At 46.1% G+C, this 20,106-nt stretch overlaps 2 protein-coding genes across 2 annotated transcripts in view; both read left to right on the top strand.

Moving 5' to 3' along the window:
- The window catches only part of LOC135401339 (transmembrane protein 272-like), a 100,635-nt gene that overhangs the window by 20,670 nt on the left and 59,859 nt on the right, over positions 1–20,106 (top strand). The window lies entirely within an intron of this gene.
- Positions 13,525–15,179, top strand: LOC135399979 (forkhead box protein G1-like). Its single transcript, XM_064631713.1, has one exon. It carries the CDS (start codon positions 13,635–13,637, stop codon positions 14,649–14,651), a length of 1,017 nt encoding a protein of 338 aa, XP_064487783.1. The 5' UTR covers positions 13,525–13,634; the 3' UTR covers positions 14,652–15,179.

Here is a 20,106-nt window from a genome sequence, read left to right on the forward strand (position 1 = left end):
TCCCCTATACACTTCAGAACAGAACTTCATTGCATAACACGACTCTAGATGCCCATCATTATTGAATGACATCAGCACACATCGTTCTCTCTCCTTATTTGTGCAAAACGGGAGTAGTACGCCTTTTCGTGACACTTATGCAGTTATGTTAGTTGCCAACGTTGCAATCACTCCCCATTTTGGTCTCCTGATCCAGATTGTTAGTCCCGAACACTGCAAATAGTTCTCAGGCTTTGCAGAAACTTTCGTGCATTTAGTCCCGAAAGGAAGTAATGGTTGTGGCAATGTGTCTAGCCACCAAGAGGACTAAAATTGTTTTTTTTTAAAGACTACAATAACTGCAGAAGAGTATGAACAAAAAAGTGGAAACGAAATACAGGACACACTGAGAAGAGCAGTTCTGAGCTACCATAACCTCCATCCCACCTGCTCGCTGACGTATCTCCCTTTAATACGTATTGGCCTCACATTAAGAACCTCAATGTTAACAACCTGTCTACAGCGCAAACCCCTTCGCACCGCCAGCAACAGCCTTTCACGCCTCGTCAATTAAACGCAGGCGATCACGCACGTCCAACCGCATCACGCACAAAACCGCGGGGAACTATATGACGTTATACCGAGACATGCCATCACAGCACGTCCTCGGCGTCCTCATTTGCTCGGTGATGCCTTCATCCACGATAAAACACTGACTCCCATTTTTTTCTTTGCTGCTTAGCATTTCTTCATTTCGAAGCGGGCAACATTGTTTGTCCTTCTCGATGACTGACACAGCAGCTTTGGTGCATGAAACATGCGTGACACCCAAGGATATATTCCCGTTGGTTCTGGCGGCGTTCTCAGCCCTCCCTGAGTTGGGGTCACTTTTTTTTCAAAGTTCGTAGCTTGTGGCATCGCTTGACAGCTCGCAGGGCATCGAGTCAGTGTGGCAGCTGTTTCCCGTGGTTTCTGACCCCTCTGTCTGGTGTCGACACCCCCGCGCCAACACCTCCTGTGCTCTTGCGCTTCTGGTGCCTCCCTGCCCTCAGAGCTGTTATGCGAAACGGAAAGTGCTAAATGTTATGCTTCGGGGGGTTATTGAAACGTCTAGTGCGTAGCCTTAATGATGATAAATGAAGGCTACATCGACGTTTGTACACAGGCGTCGGCTACCGACGCGTGCTGTTGCTTTGTGTTGTGGCTCGTGCGACGAATAAGCGATGAAATGTGTAACGGGTCGTGCGATGTTGTCCTTTTGGGTGTTGTGGGTGAGGTTTGTAAGCGGTAAACAGGATACAGATGGGGGGGAAAGAATGGGTAACGGTGTTGCGGTTTTGCGGTCTTTATACGACTGTCCAGTTTTCGTGGTAATATAATGTCTCTGCGCGGGTTTTGCACCGCGCTTGTATTAATGAATATTGAGTCAACGTCTATGTAGGTGCTATGTGTAGATGGTCTATGTATAAAGGTCATTATGCATCGTAAAAGGGAAGTTCCAAAGTACAATTACGTCATTGGTACTTTGCACCGAAAAAAGCAGTAATATACACTGTCATATAGATAGGAAATTTATGAAGATGAAGTTGGTGATAGCTCCAGTATCATGCTGAAGATTGAGGTTCTCTCTGGTCCTTCCGGAAGATTTTCTGCACAGTTCCCCGTGTCGTCTGCCCAGGATGCGAGCTATATCCCTAACATCCTATTTCTTCCTGCTGTCCTCCCTCCAACTTGATATTAGCGACATCGCTTACTTATGAACGATGATGTCATGAGGACAAGAAAAGAAGAAGAAAAAATAAAAAAGAAAGAAACGGATAAAAGAGATGATGATGGTAGGAGAAAAAAAAAATGGATATGTGAGCCCGCTCACCGCGGGGCAAGCTACTCCAGATCTAGTAGAGAGAGAGAGAGAAAAAAAAGAGGAAAAAGCAAAGTCTAAAAAGACGAGGGCTCTGCTATGCTCTAAACGAAGGAGGTGAGTGAGCGGTGTGCACCCTGACAATGAATCGCAGGCCATTCGCACAGCACTTTCACGACGTCAAAGGGTTGGCTATCAAGACCCAAGGGCCAAGCTACACTGTTTAGCTGGATGAAACGAGTAATTTTATCAATAGGTCCCCACGCATGATGATTGTGACGCAGTTACGTAATAAATGTATACGCAGATTGCGTTGTACACGCACGCAGCAAATGCATGTGTCATCGATAACAAACTGTCTCTTTCCAAGCTTCCAAGCATATATATACGATCGTGCATTGCCTTTAATTGTTGACGTTACTTTTTTCTTTTATTCTGCTTGTACGTTCAGATACCCAAGCGAGGCGGAGGCCGTCCATCTTCGGCGATAGCTCGGGACGTGCATAAACAGGTGATGGTTGGTATACACGCATATATGCTGCCAAGTATAGAACTACCCGTGATGGATGGACTGGCGACAGATTGGCAGAGTCTTTCCGTTGAGCCGCTTCTTGCGTCCCTCTCCTGTTGTTTCTGCTTTGTGATAATGATGTGTGTAAACGGAATGTGTTCTGCGTCGTGTATTCCGCCGCTGCCTGTTGTAAAAGATGCGATCGACGAGTACGTGTAGGCGTCTCTACCATATAACATGCCCTTACCGCGCCATTTCTCTTTTTTACATCGGATTATCATTATCACTTGGGAGAAATTTATGTGAAAGCGACAGTTCTATCTGGACTGATAAGGCCCTGATGCCTCCTCATTTTGAGCTTATGCGCCATACAGCGGATGTAAGTATCGCTTTTTCAACGAAACAAAACGTATTTGAATATTTTTAAATTGTGTGTTAGCGCCGCGAAGCAACTGTGGCTATGAGCTGCATACAGACGTGAACAGATGGAGACAAGACAGCAGGAAGGAGTGGGGAACAGAGGGTTGAGTGCGCGTCCTGGGCCGACTTCAAGGGGAACTGTGCCGTCATTTGTCTCATGTTAACCGTTAAAAATGCGATTTTTCATAACTAATTGCTCTGAGGCTTGAACACACGAACTGACAAACACAACACTTAGCTTCATCGGTAATCAAGAGGTACAGGCTCGATTCTTGCAGGTGCCCGGCTTTTCCGAAGACTGCTGCGTTTCAATAGTTGTAATATCAAGTACATGGAGGCATGTTACAATTTTTCTTCCTCAAGAACAGGCCGGTTTTCGGGGCGAGCGCAGCTCGATGGATGATTCTGTCCCTGATCTCGTCTCAGCCGCGGACAGTGTCATGCGTCAGAGGAGGATATCGGCGGCAATATTTCTGCACCTATAGAGAGCTTATAATACACATCCATTCTACAATATTCTCTACACGTCCATGCTGTGTGCGCCGTTCCAGAATGGAGTTTCACACAAGGCCCCGCTGTGGCTCAGAGACTCTCCGGTGACACAGAACAGCTCCACGTCCCTCAAGGAGCTCCACAAGGAAGCGTATTAAAGGTGGAATTAAGTGACTTTTAACGCTGCTCGGAATCCTGTTTCGTTCATCCTGGACGTTCCTATAGATAGGTCCTTCACACCAGAGAAACTGGCTGTCACTGTTGACCCATGGTGCATGGAAGAATGAATCTTTATTGTCGTCGTCTGCATATCAGTTCTAGACCTTGTTTTCTTCTGCAGGAAGCTCCTTCAACCCCCCGTTCCAATCCGGGATAGACGACAGTTCATTCTCTTAGCCGTAGAGATAAATTACCAAGTGTGGATTGCGCGCTGCATAGCAGTACACGGCGGTCGCGCTCGGGGGACGTCACACGTTCTAAGCCTCGTTCGAGCGGGTGTTCGCAGAGTCTTGCAGAGGGAGAGAGCAGTCCTTGGTGCTATGGAGTTCGGAAGACGCTGGCTAACTTCGTCTGTGCTATTCGAAGAAACGCATGGAAGGTATGTTGTTCATTACTAAGCGTTACTTTCTTTCGTGCCGTTATCCCGTACGCAACTCTCCGCAGTCTTGGTCTGTTGCATGGCGACGACAAGCACGAACAGCAATCCTTAACGTGACGTGATTTCACAAGCAGGAGTTGGCATTGCACCAGTTCTAGTTTTAGTTCTAGCTTGTTGAGATAGTTATATGGGAGCCAGTCCTTGTGACTGGTCTTCCGCCTCGATGCCAATACATGTCTGCAGGAAGCCTGCCCCTGTGGCCGGCCTTTCATTCATTTGATGCCACACACTGTAAATCAGTAAATTAAGGATATAGGGAGTGGTAGGCTCAAAAGATAAGGAAGATGGGCTCACTAATTTTGTGACTCATCTAATCAGTCAACAATACAACAACACACAGATGCAATACACTCTCTCTGTCTGTCTATAACAGCTCGAGACAGAGATATGGCTGGTCTTCCCATGAGCCCTTTCGTGTCAGAGGTGGCGCTTGCGATCCCAATGAAGGCTTCTGAGGGATCTCAGGCGGTTGCTATTTTGTGGTCTATTTTTGAAGCGTGATGTGGGCAAGCTAACGCTTGTCCCATCCTACAGTTGGCGATACATGGTCTTCCACCATGATGCCAATACATATATCTGTCCATAATCCATGTTACATCCCCCCTTCTAAGATACAAATATATACAAAAGAAGCAACATGAGAGAACAAATAAAACCCAAAACTTCGTCGTTCTCTGGATAGCGTTTAGGAGGGCGCCTTTCACGTGTTGACCTTCTGCATGAGGTTTGAGCTTCCGCGCTTTCGCTTTGGTGATGTTCTCATGGTTCGTTGACCAGCTCGCATGGCTCAGTGGTTAGCGTGCTTGCCATGTCACGTCGAGACTGGGAGGTAACCGGGTTCGAATCCCGGTGCCGGCTGTGTTGTCTGGTGTTTTTCCTGGGTTATCCTCAGACGCTTCCAGACGTATGTCGGCACAGTTCCCTTAGAAGTCGGCCCAGGACGCCCATTCCCCAGGGCGCGTCAGTTGTGACGTTGCCCACCTCTGTGAGGCCGACAACGGCAAGCCCTCTCGCCATCACCATCACCACTACCACCACCATGGTTCGTTGGCTTCAGGGGAAGCTGCTGTGGACATTCCAGTTTCTCGAAGGTGTTCTCGGGTGCGAACACAAGACCTTTCAGGCATCTGTACGATCTCGGTGTTTTTGCTTTGCCTACAACAACTGCCGGCGACCGCGTCTTGCTGAAGGTGTCGTAGACTGTGACGTTGGAGTTCCTTTCGAGATCCGGCGTGCGCTTGGAGGATCGATCGTAGTAGAACTTTTGCTGTGTTCGTATTTCTTCCAGTCTTTGTTTGACAGCTTTGGGTAGAACGACTCGCGGTTCCAATCGCTTTGCATTCGTTAGGAGAGTCCCTGCCATTCTACTCATGAGTCGTTGTGTCGGTGACTTGAGAATGTTCTCTCTTGGGAGTGTTCCTCCACTCCAGCATTGCGTAGAAAACTTCGTCCTCACTTTTTGTCTTCCGTAGAAGTTGTTTCGCTTAGCGCACCGCACGTTCGGCCATCCCATTTGATATTGGGTGGTATGGGCTGGAGTAGACATGTTTCACTTGTATTCTGGTTAAGAAGTCGTTGAATTCTGTACCGGAAAACGGTGGACCATTATCGGTAATCGAGGCAATTGGTAGGCCATGTGTTCCGAATGTCGTTCTACAAAACCTGATGATGGTACTTGTAGTTGTTGTTTTCAACTTTTTGACTTCGAAGGCCGGAGAAGGAATAAAAATCCGCCATCACAACGTATCTTTCTTGATTGTGTGTAAACAAGTCCATTGCGACACGTTCCCACGATAATGTGGGGACTTAATGGCTGAGTAATGGCATCTTGATGTTTTTCACTTGATATTTTTGACATTGATGACATTCGTTGCTCGATGTCCGCATTCATCTCGGGCCACTACTGTCTCTCGCGCCCTTCCTTTCATTTTCTCTATACTCCTGTGTGCGCAGCATGAAGCAACAGATAAGTTGATAACTAAATTTAAAAGAACGCAACTTGGTTACTGTCCCCCTTAATTTGCTCGGTGCTATGATTCGGTTTGATCTAAGCAATATTCCGTCTTCGAGATGAACGTTGTCTTTTGTTGTGGGCCACCCTGAGGTCGTATACTTGTTGAGCTGTTGTAACCCCTCACCTGTATGGGTCGCCCCCTTGATATCGCGAAGTTTTTCTTGTGAGACAGGCACGAATTCCAGAGCATTCACGTAGACATTTTCTTCAAGGCCGAGCATCCTCTCGGTGTCTGTAAACCTTGACAAAGCGTCCGACAGAACTTGTTCCTTTCCTGGCCTATACTTTACTTCGATTGAGTATAGGCTTGTCGTAAAAGGCGCATATATGCTTAAGCCTCAGCGGGCACTGGTGTAGTGGCTTCTTGAAGAGACTTGTAATCCGTTTCCACCGTACAGGCTGTCCAAATGGGTGCTGACGAAGCTTTGTGCATCCATGAACTATAGCTAACATTTCTTTTTCTATTTGAGCGTAGTTCTGCTGAGTCTTAGTCAACGTTCTCGAGGAATAGCTGAGGGGCTTGCCTCTTGCAGTATGACGGCTCCAACACCAGTCTCACTTGCATGCACCGATAAAGTGATCGTTTTTTTTTTCCGGCTAATAGTACTCCAGTACAGGGGCCATTGTTAAACTCTTCTTGAGGTCTTCAAGGGCGTGCTGGTGACTCTCAGGCCGTACCTACGCTATGTTCTTCTTCAGTAATTCTCGTAGTGGCGTTGCCCTTTCTGATAAACGTGCATGGGAGAAACTCGGAGAGGTATTAATCATTCCCAAGAATACTCTGAGTACATCCAGCCTTTAGCTGAGCTACCGCAGCTAACTTGGGTACTTTGCAGCATCTCCTTGTGCATCGTAAGCATCGCCATCTCGTTCACAAGCTACGTATAAAGACGACCGTACTCCTGCGGTGTTGTTCCCGGGTAGATTTTTTCCCTAAAAATCTACGCTTGCATTGGCTTGTGTTGGCTACTAACAGTAAGCACAAATCGGTCGTGCTGATGAGAGCCAACAAGCTCGAAACGGCCGCGTTCCTTCAGATCGGCGTTCTAATAATCGTCGTGGAGGGAGACAAAGTAGCGCATGCCTTCTCCTCGCTTTTAGGGCGAGGGCAGTACTATTTTTGAAGTGTGATGTGGGCAAGCATTGCGCTTGTCCTATCCTACAGTTGGTAATATAATCTGATATGGCGATCTACGCTTGCATTGCATCCCTGATGCCATGTAATCAGAAATTCATAGTGAGATCAACGTCGCACGATGAACGTTATCATCACTGGTCATCTCTGCTTCTGTTCCTGGCGTACCAAAATATGAGTACCAGCTCAGCGATCTCAAGCAGCTCCCACTCGATTTCATGCACGAGACATGAGGACACTGCTGCACATGCAGATGGCTCATCCACCAAAGGAACGTCATCCACAGTCTTTGCACTTCCTTTCCATTCACCAGCGCGTGGGCATCGGCCCTCGCATCGTACGTCGGCATTTACCGAGCTGGACGCAATCCTGCTGCTGTTTCTGCAGTATGTATTACAGTCGGGTCCCCTTCACTGATTCCAAGGCAGCCTTTCAGGGTATGGCAAGGGCATTCGCTGTTCACTCGCTCCGGTAGTGATCGACATCTTGCGTGGTCCTGAAGACTTTGCAAGACAGAGATCACATCTTCATATTCTAATTGATCAATGGACCCTAGGCTACTGCAGAGTATCCGGCAACAACGAGGCTCAGCTTCGCTCAGGCTACACGTTTGTGTCACACAGAAATCCGTGCTTCGATTCGTACGTACTCTTACACCGATCAGGACGAGCCTGAAGAAACCGACATTGCAGTACATTCAAGTAATTAAACAACGGTGTGTCGCAACCACGTCGGCACCCAGTTTATAATAATTGCAGCGCACTTATTAAAATGCTCGAAAACTTGTATTCGGGCACACTGTTTAGAACACCCCTTGGAAGTGCTTGACTTGCGATCCAAGCGTGAATTCGTTTTCCGGGTCAGACGGGCTCTGAACAAGGGGGAGGGGGGGGGGGTAGACGAGCTGTCCGACAAGGGATATTTATTATTCGAGCTGACACGTGCAATTGCTCTCCGTCGAGATTACGTTAGTGCTTCAATTACGTCCTTGTTAAGGAAAATTTGGATGGAAATGCCCGATGTCATGTTACAGAATTTGCTGTGTTTGCCCCAGCAGGTTTAGTCGTTGTCAAACCTGCTGTCGTTCAACAAATTCACTTCCCTTTGGTGTTGCGTCGTTGTCTCAGACTGCCCACTGCAAACGTGACAGCTCACTCACTAACTAAATCTACACGCACTTGATCTCACTAGAAGCACAGATGGTAGTTTGGCAACCGGCGTTTAAGTAATGCAAAAGTCTCGATTTATAACTTTGCACCCATCTTGCGAGTGTCGCTTAAGAACATAGTCGATTCACGAAGTAAAGATACGACCACGACTTATCGTCATCTTTATCATAATCAACTTACAGCGATATTGGCACATAACGCCGACGAAGTATTGTGCAGTTTTAAATAGTGAAATATTTTTAAACGTGTGCTATGTGTTAAAGATCCAGGATGATTTCGTGTGCGCGTCAAGAACACTGTAAAGATCAGACCCCGTCGAAGGTGCTTCAGATCATAATATGCCGTGTGTGCTTGACTTTAAACTGATATCAATCCAAATCTCATACGACTGGATATTTGACACACTATACGAGCTATGCTATAAGAGAGGTGTGTGTCGTTCATGATCATTCAGACACACATGTGAGTTCCCGCGCCAGGGATGATCACAGGGACTCTGAACTAATCCGCGTTTGACGAAGGATCCCTGGTCTAAATAATCCGCAGATCTGCGAACTACGCAGTCTCTCTGCTATCCCCGATTACTTCTCAAACTACAACGCTGTAGATGAATATTGTTGTAGATTATGATGTTGAAGATGAACAAAGAAATAGTGATCAGCCGACATTAATATTCGGTTATCAGTCGTAGTACCATTTTTTGTTCAAAACAAAAAAAAAAAAGTAAGAAATACGCAATTTTTGATTAATATTAGAAGTATATCATTTGTCGAGTTGTCGTTATTATGCATTGATGTAGACACGTATAATTAAGATATAATGATAGATTCCTACCGCAGGCTTGTCGTGGAGTATTATTCAATCTTCTTCTGCATTCACTGCTTCGCTCTACATCTCTTAAACAATGAGTGACAGTCGGTCGAAAGACTATAGTGCTATTCTCCACCAGCAAGACTGCATCGCGGTCCATCATGATTGCGTCCCTGCAGTCACTTCCTCGGAGCCCATATTGAGGGAGCGTAAACTTCCTCATCGGGGAGAATTTTTCGCGCTGCCCCGGCGCAATGAAGCCCAATTCGGATTTCCGCTCGCCCTGATGCCTCGCCCAAGCCGTGCCCTATACGAACCGTTTGTTGTCGCCCACCTCATCATGTGCTGACCTCTATACAGCGATCATATATACGGACGGCGGACGGTTCAGCCGCTTGAATATCGCTTTGTTTTAATAGATCTTGTATTGCTAACCGTATAGTGTGTTTCGTGTAGCATGCTATTTATCGTGAAAACACGAATCATGCGGTCCGCAGCGTTTTTATGTTCTCGTTGCCGGCAGGAGATCGGCTGATTTAGCCGAGAAGAAAAAAAAAAGGGGGGGGGGGGGTTATTGGTCCAACTCTACACTCTTAGAAATGAACTTCACTGCATAGCACGCTCCTAGCCAACCGCCATTTCGAATGATATCGTTATCTGCCCTGATTTGTTGAAAACGGGAGGCGTACGCCTTTTTTGTGACAATTATGAACAGCATAAGTGTCACAAAAAAGGCGTACGCCTACCGTTTTGAACAAATCAGGGCACATAGCGATATCATTCGAGATGATGGTTGGCTAGGAGCGTGCTATGCGGTGGAGTTCATTTTTAAGAGTGTAGATTGGTGCTGACTACTCTAGCAGGAGGTCTCGCTATTCCACGTTTTCAATAGTTTCTGCGCTGTGTCGTTTGCTAGCGTACCATTCCACCAGGAAGAGACGAAAAATGCACAGCGCTTCTTTTCCTTCAGTCGGTCTTTCTCGTATTGGTTGAATACATCGGCAGTACACTGAGGAATTAGAGAACTCGCCGTCCCTACGCTGCAGGGGGTTCAGCAGTCCGTGATGACAGAACTCTACTTACCAAGCGCACGTGCTACGCACGGCGGCGCCAGTAGGTAGTCTAGCCACAAGGAGCGATTTTTATTGGTAAAGATAACGAATGCAAAGAGATGACATCAGTCTGCACGGTTTCCCACGAAACCTGCACAAAATGCATGATTTTCAGCAGTAGCAGCCTGTATCCGCTGGACAGGCAGATTGCTCGGTAAACACATCTCGAGTGTGTGTGCATGCATGTAAGAAAGATATAGAGAAAGAAAGTGTAACTTGGGGGAATCATATTAGTCTACTACCCTGCACGAGGAAGTATTTAGTTGGCTTAAACTTTAAATAAGTCTTCATAAAAGCTTTAATAAAGCATCCGGGAAATAAAACGCTATATGCCAAATGATTGTCGAAGCAATGACGCCATTTATCAAAATAGGTGAGGCTCTACAACCCTAAAATCTACGTTTTGTATGTGATTTACTTGATATGTTTTATTTGAAATATTTTCATGTTTTTCTTTCTTCCAATTTCATTAATTCTTTATTTTTCGATACTCAGAACGCCTCAGAACGCCAGTCAACTTGCACAGGATTGCTGATATAACTTTTGTGTTTTTTTCTTTCCTTTGGTATGTGACTGTGTGGGTATATCAATTGAGTCATAACCGCCTTACGTATATCGCTCCTATATCAAACACTTCTCATGACACCTAAAACAGGTTATCGCATTATGAGTGCGATTTCTAGCGTGTAACCGCTTGCGTGAATTTCTCGTGCATCGAAAACTTAACCTCGCTTCACTTGTGTCCATTAAATTTCACAGGGAAGAACATGGACCTCCTTCTTGGTTAGCTCTCCAAACCCCATCCAACCCCTTTCTCTCCGACACCGCCCACTCTCGCATTCGCACAAAGGCTGTAAAGAGAAGGATTAATGGTTGTAACCGCAAACATCTGCTCCTCACCTCAATGATCACATCATGGGAGACTGTGTAACAAAACCGTTTTTGTTATGAACTGGTTCGTGATTCCTTTCTACCAGAGATGTCCTCTGTATAATTCTCTCTCTCTCTCTCTCTGTCTCTTGAAACGAGATGTAACGGATGGAATAAGACTTGAAGCATTCTACATGTAAGTGGGTGAATTATATGTCTCCTTTTTACACTGAGCAGAGAGAAAAGGCTGAAGCTGGTCCTCTGACTCTACGGGGTCATGCGCGTCAGCCACTGCTGACTGTTGCCCAATTGAGTATGACACGCTCAATTGGAAGTGATGTCGCCTAAATGGATCCGTCGACGCACAACTCGATGCCGTTTTGACGAGCACTGCCGCGTTTTTCTTCCTACGAGCTCTACCATCTGCTTTCTTCACTGTAAGAGCTAGAAGGAAACGTTCTTTCTGCAGCAAAGCATCGTTATAACGAAGTGAGCCGGACCGATAAAAAATTCGATATAAGCGCGGCAGTTCGATACAAGCGGATATCTCAGAAAAAAACCTATTCATCTATATAAACACCACTATATATATATATATATATATATATATATATATATATATATAGGCTAGTCTTAAATAATGAATTGAAGGAAGGGACGGAATGCTGGTTATGAGCACTTTTAATTTAATTTAATTTAGCACCTTTTACTTTAGGTGCGAGAAAGAAAAATGCATGAGCTGGTTTTCACCATACGGGCTTCTGTTGGCTCACCCTTCGCAAGTGGAGTAGGCGAGCAGAAGAATTCGAATAATACGGCTCCGAACGCATGCATCTCGGTCGGGTCTGCGTAACACTTCGAATAAAGCGATAATTTGAAGCGGTTTCGTTATAATGGGAGTTTACTGTGCGTATCTACTAAAGTTCCGTATACTTCAATTACGCATCAGTATGAAGTTTCCCATTAACTTCCATGATGATATAGTTCACGACTGGCAGTTAATTTCGGTCTATACCTCTCTGTTCGGATATTAAGATGTACAGAAACATCACGATGCAAGAAAAAAAAATATATGAAATTATAAAAATTGTGACTGTTGCCGTGCCTTCTTACGTATCAACTACTGCAAACATTGCTGCTTTTCATACTTAGAACAACGTATACAACCGAGTATAGGACCAACGCGAATGGGGTGCGTATATAATGCTTTTGTTTACCCCGTCTTGTTCCCAAACCCGATAGTATATCGTCATCATGCATTTGTTGTTGCTGTCGTTTGTCTTGTTCTGTGTTATCATCTTAAAACCCTAATATTCCTCGGGGTGGAATCTATCAGAGCTACAGTACGACAAAGGGGACACGCACTTGTTCTGGTTCGACAATCACTTCCTTTTTTTTTATGTTGTTATTACGCGAAACTGCTGGAGCAATCAATAGATTCCTATGAAAAATAGAAAGAAGAATAAGCAAATAAGAAGAGGGTTAGAGTTTTTATGCGATATGTGTAAATTGTGAGTGCCTCTTTTTATTTTTCCTTCCTTAAGTTAGCTTATGCGTCATTTCTTGAATTTCAATATGCTGTCATGTTATATGTGAGTCTTCGTGACTCATATGAGTCTTCAGTGAGTGAGTATTCGCAGTCTGCAATTGACAAAGACACATAATCGTCTAACGATACGCGGGCAAACAGCGCAGAAAGATGTTTTACTAGCCTGTAATTGTATTCATGTGAAACTATAGGAATAGTTTGTAGCCCCGGGTAATACAGCCTGTTGGAAATACTCGTTTACTGCTTATGAATTGCCTGGTAGACATCAAACCTCGTATCAAGACACAGGGAGGAGTATAGAGTGGTCTGTGAATATCCATATTTATTCGTACATGTGGTTTACAATTGCCTTCTTCAAGTGAAGTTGTAGAAGCACTAGAGGAAAACCGGATTAAAGGCGCACATCATCCAATAAACCCAGAACTGTCAAATCACTGTCTTGCACTTCAAACTGACGAACGCGTTACAGACGCTTTAATCCTTATTTCTCTATGCAAATGAGCGAATACGAAAGCACAAACCAGATTCTTTGACGCATTTAAAACCCCTCATGTCCCTCGCGATACACGTTTGCCATGACAGGCGTCTGTCTATGTCACATAGGCTGACATAAAAGGGCTTTGTGAACTTGCCTGTGACACCTTAAAGCCCTTCCTTCCAAGTCCCATCGCCGGATGGAGGTTGACACTTGAGGACTCTTTTCAGCATACGCTCGATATCGTTGCGGGATCAACAGACAGAAAGCGAGAATGGCAGCTCATCCGCTCCCCGCTTCAGCCCCTCCTCCCCGGCTCCATCCCGCCTTCAAACACCCCTCATTGGACGATTCTCTGTCATCATAGTCGACAAAACCTTCCACTTGTTCGTGATTGGTTGCAGCTGGCTTTGGAAGGCAGTAGCAGTTCCTTCTTGAATTCTTTCTACGCGTTCGGCTCCTCCTCCTCTATTTAACGGGTGAGTCTCCGGGTCGGGACTTTCAGTCTGTGCTGCTGCCTCTTCCGGAGCGGAGCGTGCTGCGTCTGTCTGTGTTTGAGAAAAAAAAAAAGTGATTTGAATGACGATGGTTCGTATGGACGGCTGCCCTGCGGCCTTGCCTACCACGGCTTTGAAGGAAGCTCGGAAGTCTTCATTCAGTATAAGTAGCCTTATAGATGATGATCATCCTGCTGCATCCAAGCCCGATGTTCCCGTTGCGGAGAAAAGTGGATCCTCAAGCAAGATGGCAGAAACAGTGAAGAAAGAAGATGGCAGGTCTACTAGTGAAAGTGACAACAAACCGTCCACAAAGAACGGAAAGTTCGAGAAGCCTCCTTTCAGCTACAACGCTCTCATCATGATGGCTATCCGACAGAGCCCCGAAAAGAGGTTGACCTTGAACGGTATCTACGAGTTTATCATGAAGAACTTTCCCTACTACCGTGAGAACAAGCAAGGATGGCAGAACTCCATTCGACATAATCTCAGCTTAAACAAGTGCTTCGTGAAAGTTCCCCGTCACTACGACGATCCTGGAAAGGGCAACTACTGGATGCTGGATCCATCAAGCGATGACGTCTTCATCGGTGGGACAACGGGCAAGCTCAGGAGGCGGTCCACAGCTGCTTCCAGGAGTCGACTAGCCGTGCTCAAGCGGGCCGGCGGTGTGGGGCCACCAGGACTGTTACCCGCCAACCTCTGCTGGCCACCGTACGCATCTGCGCTTCTCAAGTACCCCTTGTCGTCCTTTCATCACGCCCTGGGAGCGGCGAAGCTGTCCGCTGCTACATCGGCAGCAGGGGCTTCAGGATTCAGTGTGGATAGGCTACTCTCTGCCCCAGGGTTGGGAGCTCATCCTGGCGGTGTGACTTGTCTGTCCTCGGCGTGCTGCGGAGGGTACGTCATGGGACCGCAACCCAGCTTGTTTGGCTTAAGGTCTCTGGCAGCCTTTGGTGCTGCGGCTGCAGCTGCATCTTCACACGCGACATTTTCTGCGGCTGCTGCAGCAGCCTCCGCGGCTTGGGACTCCAGTTCACGTGGCGGTTCCCCCCCTACGATCTACAAGCCCATACCGATACTGTCGAAGCACAGTTAGTGCAGTGTATATACACTTATTGTTTTCATATTCTTTGCCAAAGCCACTGCTGCGAAACTGTCGGTGAATGCAAGCATGGCTGCGAACAGTCCCTATAGTTATGACAGAAAGATGCCGGAAGACTGTTCAACCTTGGTTGCAGTGCGTTTGTGTTACGTTTACCCTTCTAGTCTGATGTTGTAAAGTGTATATGATCTGGGCTCGTATGTTTGCGACATCCAGCAGTTTATTGTTTTCGTGCGGGCTTCGCCAACGAGAAGACTTCAACGGTGGCTGGTGCGCAAGAACTAAATACTGAACTGTGCCCTTCTCTGGTGTGCGCACTGTCACACAGTGGATGGTGCATAACAACCGTTGTGAATATGTGTAAATATCGTGGTATGTGTACGAGCGGCGACTGTAATTACTGCATGTACATCCTCGAGGGTGTCACATATAATGTGTAATACCGGTTGATATCTCAGATGTGCCTCTACTGTACAGATATGAAAGAATATAGGAAACAGTAAAATGTTTTGACCACTTCTATTTGGTGTTCGAAGCCGTTCTTTACCAGCAAACACTTATACTGCCGTATACGGTCAAATATGTTCCCGAAGCTTTATAGTCACTGAATCACGTCCGTCACTTCCGTGTGTCAATAATAACAGTACACATCTCACGAGTCAGTGAATTAGCGACCAGCAATGAAGATTTATTTCGTAACTACCTATCTCATGGTTTACGATGGCTTGTGTGTGGTATTGAGAGTGAAGATGTTATATGAGTTGCTGAAATACCACTCAGCGGTAGCATGTGAGATGATGGACCGACTGGGAAGCCCTTCTGGCCTCACTCATTCTTACGCTGTTGAATTCTTTTTGTCTTACGTCTAGTGTTCGGCTTATAGAAGCGCCATTTGCAAACAGGTTCAATCCAGTGCAACCAATTTACGAGCGAAGTCAAATGGAATTTATTTTCTTCTCTAAATACAGCTCAACGCACCCTCCGTATTTGATTTCGTTTTCGGATAATCATATCTTGAAGCAGCTTATGTACCGTGCCATCAATTTGTAAAGTCCCTGGAAGGGATAGAATCTGAGACTCAGGGGCCGGTGTAGATATTCCAAAAGCGTGAATTAGCGAAATCCGAATGTAAAGCAGAACACGAGAAAGCCGGCGTTGATCATCTTTGTTGAAGCGTGATGGTACGAAATTCTTCTGCTTCGGTTCTTTTCTGCCGGGACCTCGAAACGATATATTTTGGCGTTATGAAGGTTTCTTTTAACTTGATAACATCCGCCACATGCTTAAGTAATCCTGTCGACGTGCAGGCTCTCTTATTCCTGCCATGTACCAAACGGATCCTTACATTTCCTTCCTTTCTCTTATTCCATGCAGCTATTTATATTCGATTCCATTATGGAATAGTTTCACGCTTGCTTCCTTTCGTGCTTGTTTCTACCGCACGGGTTCTATTATACTGTACATAATATAATAATGACATTTGCATCAGCAGCTTTCGAATGCTGATATGCACGTGCTTTTTGCTTGCTCCGCATAAAGGGGTATATCGCCTGCTCAAATTGAGTACATTGGGTTGCGTATCCGATTTTTGTTTATTACACCGACTGTTAGTTATCCTTTACTTCCTAATTCTTTTCTTTTTTATTATTTTATTCTTCTTTCATTAATTTTCTTTGTTGCGGAATAGCAAACCGACGTCCCGTTTGGCTGACCTTTCCCTCGTTTTTTTTTCCTTTCGTCTAATAAATATCCCCCCCCCCCCGATTTTTGTTCAGTACATTTCTCAACCACTTGCTTTGGAGCACATACAATGGTACACAGTGATGAACGCGAAACTAAGTACATGGTGGTGCATCTCGAGCGCATCTGAACATGTTTGAGCACACAGCACATTTTTGTCTATAAATACGTGAGAGGCAATGGATTTTGCCTGTCTGTCGCAATTTGCTCCCGTCGTTAAACACGCCTTCCTTAAAGACAAGAAGAACTTCCGCGATGCCCTCGGCAGATTTCAAAGCCTATAGACGAAAAAGAGCAGTGCCAACTGTCGTCGTTATGGGTTACACGAAAAATTTACAAACACCAACTTACAGTGCCGATGAAGCATCCACATTTTTCCGACAAGTATCATCGTGCCTCGCACGAGGCCACCGTTTGTTGCTAGAAACCTCGCAATGTTTTATAACGTTTTTCGCAGCTGTCAGCTTGTGTCTTGTGTCTGCCGACGAGGGGCATCGTATAAAGTTGCGCTCCCGCTGTGGCTGTTCTCCCGCCGAGCAGCCACCGCATGGGTCATGCAAGCATTGCTGAGGCGGCGGCGGCGGGGAGCGGCCAATTGAGCTCGTCAGCGTTCGTTAGCGAAGAACCCCGGCGATGCTGGTCGTTCCACGCAGTCCCTTCTCATGTTGGAGATGTTCCGTCGGGAACAAAAAGCGCGGCTCTGCTTCGCGTCGCTTTTCCATTGGCAACAGTCTCGCCTCTTTCGTGATGTTGCTACTACGTACATCCTTTTTTGTACCGTATCTTTTGGCGTTGGTATTGTAACGTGGTGAGTAGGTGTGTAAATGAGTGGGTTACGTATGTCACGCACTCATAACGTACACATTTAGAAGAAAGAAATGTGAACATTTTGTAGACAAGCGAAATAAATATTCTATTCAGAAATGTGTACGGGAGTATGTTGGGGGAGCCCTTGTTAAGTTTTGCTACCACCTTCATCCCTCCAGTTTCGTTGGACGCGAGGACACTTTTATGGAAACGAAATCCCCCTGCTTTGTCTAACGAACCCCAAAACCGTATAAGACGTGTTGAGGGCACTTGAGAGTTTTCTACATACATCCGGACTTGTGGACATTCTATGACTCGCTGGATGTGTGCTGTGCGTGCCCCCAGTGATTCTGACATTTTACACTCACGTGGTCGAAACTTTCGAACTACACGTTGAACCCCATCATTTTGACTCTCTCATCTGTTTGTACTTTCAATGTGTAAGTGGGGTATTCAGTTCGAGTTCGTCGTAACTCACATCCCCAGTTTTTTTTCTTTATCACATCGCCATCATCATCAAGACATGTTCTTGTTCTGGAAACGGCTCCGCAGTTGTGGATGTGAAGAACATTCCAAGTTGTCTGTGAACTCTGGGCTGGTCGCTATCTGCAGTCGGAGCTGGCAGCCCTGGACGACCATGCCTTTTCATCATGGTCAAAATGATAGGGTCGTGGGACCCACATGGCAGGCATCGAAGGTTTCACGCTCTAGTCAGATATACCTCTGGGAGATTGGGGCGGACATTGCAGAGGCTGAAGTGAACACAAGTGGAACTTGTTCAGCTTCCTCGCTTTGTATAGTGTCGCATACTCATGCGACAACTCATTTGCTTCCTACATTGCATTTTTCTTTGTTTTTTCTCTTGACATTTTGCTGAGCACTCAGCTTTATATGTCATGGAGTAGATGTATCGACGTTTGTGGAACTACCTTCCCATACGCGTATATTGTTGTTGACGAGATACTGTTTGCAACACAACAGGAAGTTCAATTCTGAGAGTATGGCCTAGATGCAGGCCAACTGGTGGACAAACTCCATGCGTCTTTGTCCTGTCGCTTTAGTTGCTGCCAAGACTCAGGCTTTTCAAGTTTCAAGTTTATTAGGCATTAATTGACAATTTGTTACATTGGACATGAAATTTACAGAAGGAGGTCCCAAACATTTCACATCATGAAGGTGAATTCAATGTTCATTAACACAAGTGCGGGGGAAGACCCAGTTTATTGGGAAGAAGAGCATTTATTTCTTCATTTTTAAGTACGTACCCTTAATTCAGGGCAGATCATTACGGAAGGGACTGGGTTAGCACGTATTAAACAACAATGGGGGGGGGGGAAGCAAACAGGCAAGAAAATGACTACAATGCGGGAACAAACATATAATTACACACACTACGCATTGACAATGACTTGTGGCTAACAATTGATAATGTCTACTGTTTACAAGTTACATTCAAACTCAAAAACAGGTTACTATTTACAGTACCGCTCCGGTCAAGTTCGTGTGTATTGTTGCCCAGAGCAGACAGAGAGTGCTGAAAAATTATTAGCTGGGCAAAGTGATGCGTTAAGGCGGCGTATGGCGCGCAAGCGCCGAAGCCCTCGTGTTTTCAGAAACAGGAAGTGACGTCATCTTCGACAGGTAGCATATACTTCCATAACGCATGCACGAACTGTCGAAATTAGAATTAGGAGACCAAGAACGAATGAGCCTAAGAAGAAAGACTTAAGAAGGACACAAAATAAAAAAAGTGGGGCCGCCTTACTTCTTTGTCATCGACACAAATTTTGGCCGAATTTCGGTAAAAAATTTTTTTACGTTCAAGGGGCTGCGATCGTACCGTTCGGGCTCGTTCGAACGAATGTGACTCCAAAAGTGTTAACTTTCGTGCGAATGAGCATTCCTTACACTTCGCTTGCACTCTCGCATTTGCACGACTTTTTCAGCTTCAGTTTCTTCTCAAAAACGGACCTTGCAATGGGTTTCGCAGAACGCGCGCGCGGTTCGTAAAAGAAGAAGAAGACAAAGCGCCGGTGTGAGCAACGTAACAGACTTTATTGATGAAAGACGAAAGTCACTGAAAAGGTTAGCCAGCTGTAGGACTCGAACCCACATCTTCTGGATTACCGGTCCAGGGCTGGATTACAGGGCGGTCCAGGGCTGGATTACCGCTATTGGCTGTGCCTCTTCTTCTTTAAATGCGGGAACAGCACGAGCAAGAAATAAACGTTCGTGCGAAACAGCCCTTAAACTCAACGCCGTTACTCATATACAGCGCCAGATGTCACCTCACTGAATGCATACGGGCTTAACATGTTCTCCACGTGCCGCTTATTCCCAATCCGCTCACTTGAGCACTATAGAAGACATGCAAAGCCGTCTCACTCTTTCTCCCGAGCCGGTAAATCGCGAAGATCCGAATGTCATGCGCGGTAGCTGCGACCTCATCTCATTTAGGCAACCCTAATCGTTTATACGGATACGCACAAAATATTTATCCCCTCGTCTTCCCGGCAGGTGGCAGCGCATCCAACCGGCTCCCGCAGCGCACGGTCGCGTCGAAGCAACCACAGCTTTCAGGCTTCCTCCTCCTCTCTTCAAACCACGACTTCGTTACGTCCGATGTCTTCGTCTTTTCTCGGCTTGACGTCATTTGTCCCTCCTTTATTCCGCGCGCGCGTTTTCAAAGGCACCGACTGACACTTGTCAGCTGCAAAACTTCCCGCTCGGCTTCTTGCTCATTGACACCTCGCGACGCGCCGTCAATGCCACAATACCTGACACCATGACACGCCGAACGTCTCAATCGGTGCGCGGCCTTTTTCCGCTTCTTCTTTACAGCCTCGTTTATGCCTCATACCTGCGGCGTGGGGAAAGGCAAGGACACATGTACGTTGGAGTT

The sequence above is a fragment of the Ornithodoros turicata genome, chromosome 7, assembly GCF_037126465.1.
Source record: "Ornithodoros turicata isolate Travis chromosome 7, ASM3712646v1, whole genome shotgun sequence".
NCBI classification, from domain to species: domain Eukaryota; kingdom Metazoa; phylum Arthropoda; class Arachnida; order Ixodida; family Argasidae; genus Ornithodoros; species Ornithodoros turicata.

Excerpts from the sequence above, each read along its gene's own strand:
- LOC135399979 (XM_064631713.1), top strand. The coding sequence starts at position 13,635 with ATGACGATGGTTCGTATGGACGGCTGCCCTGCGGCCTTGCCTACCACG.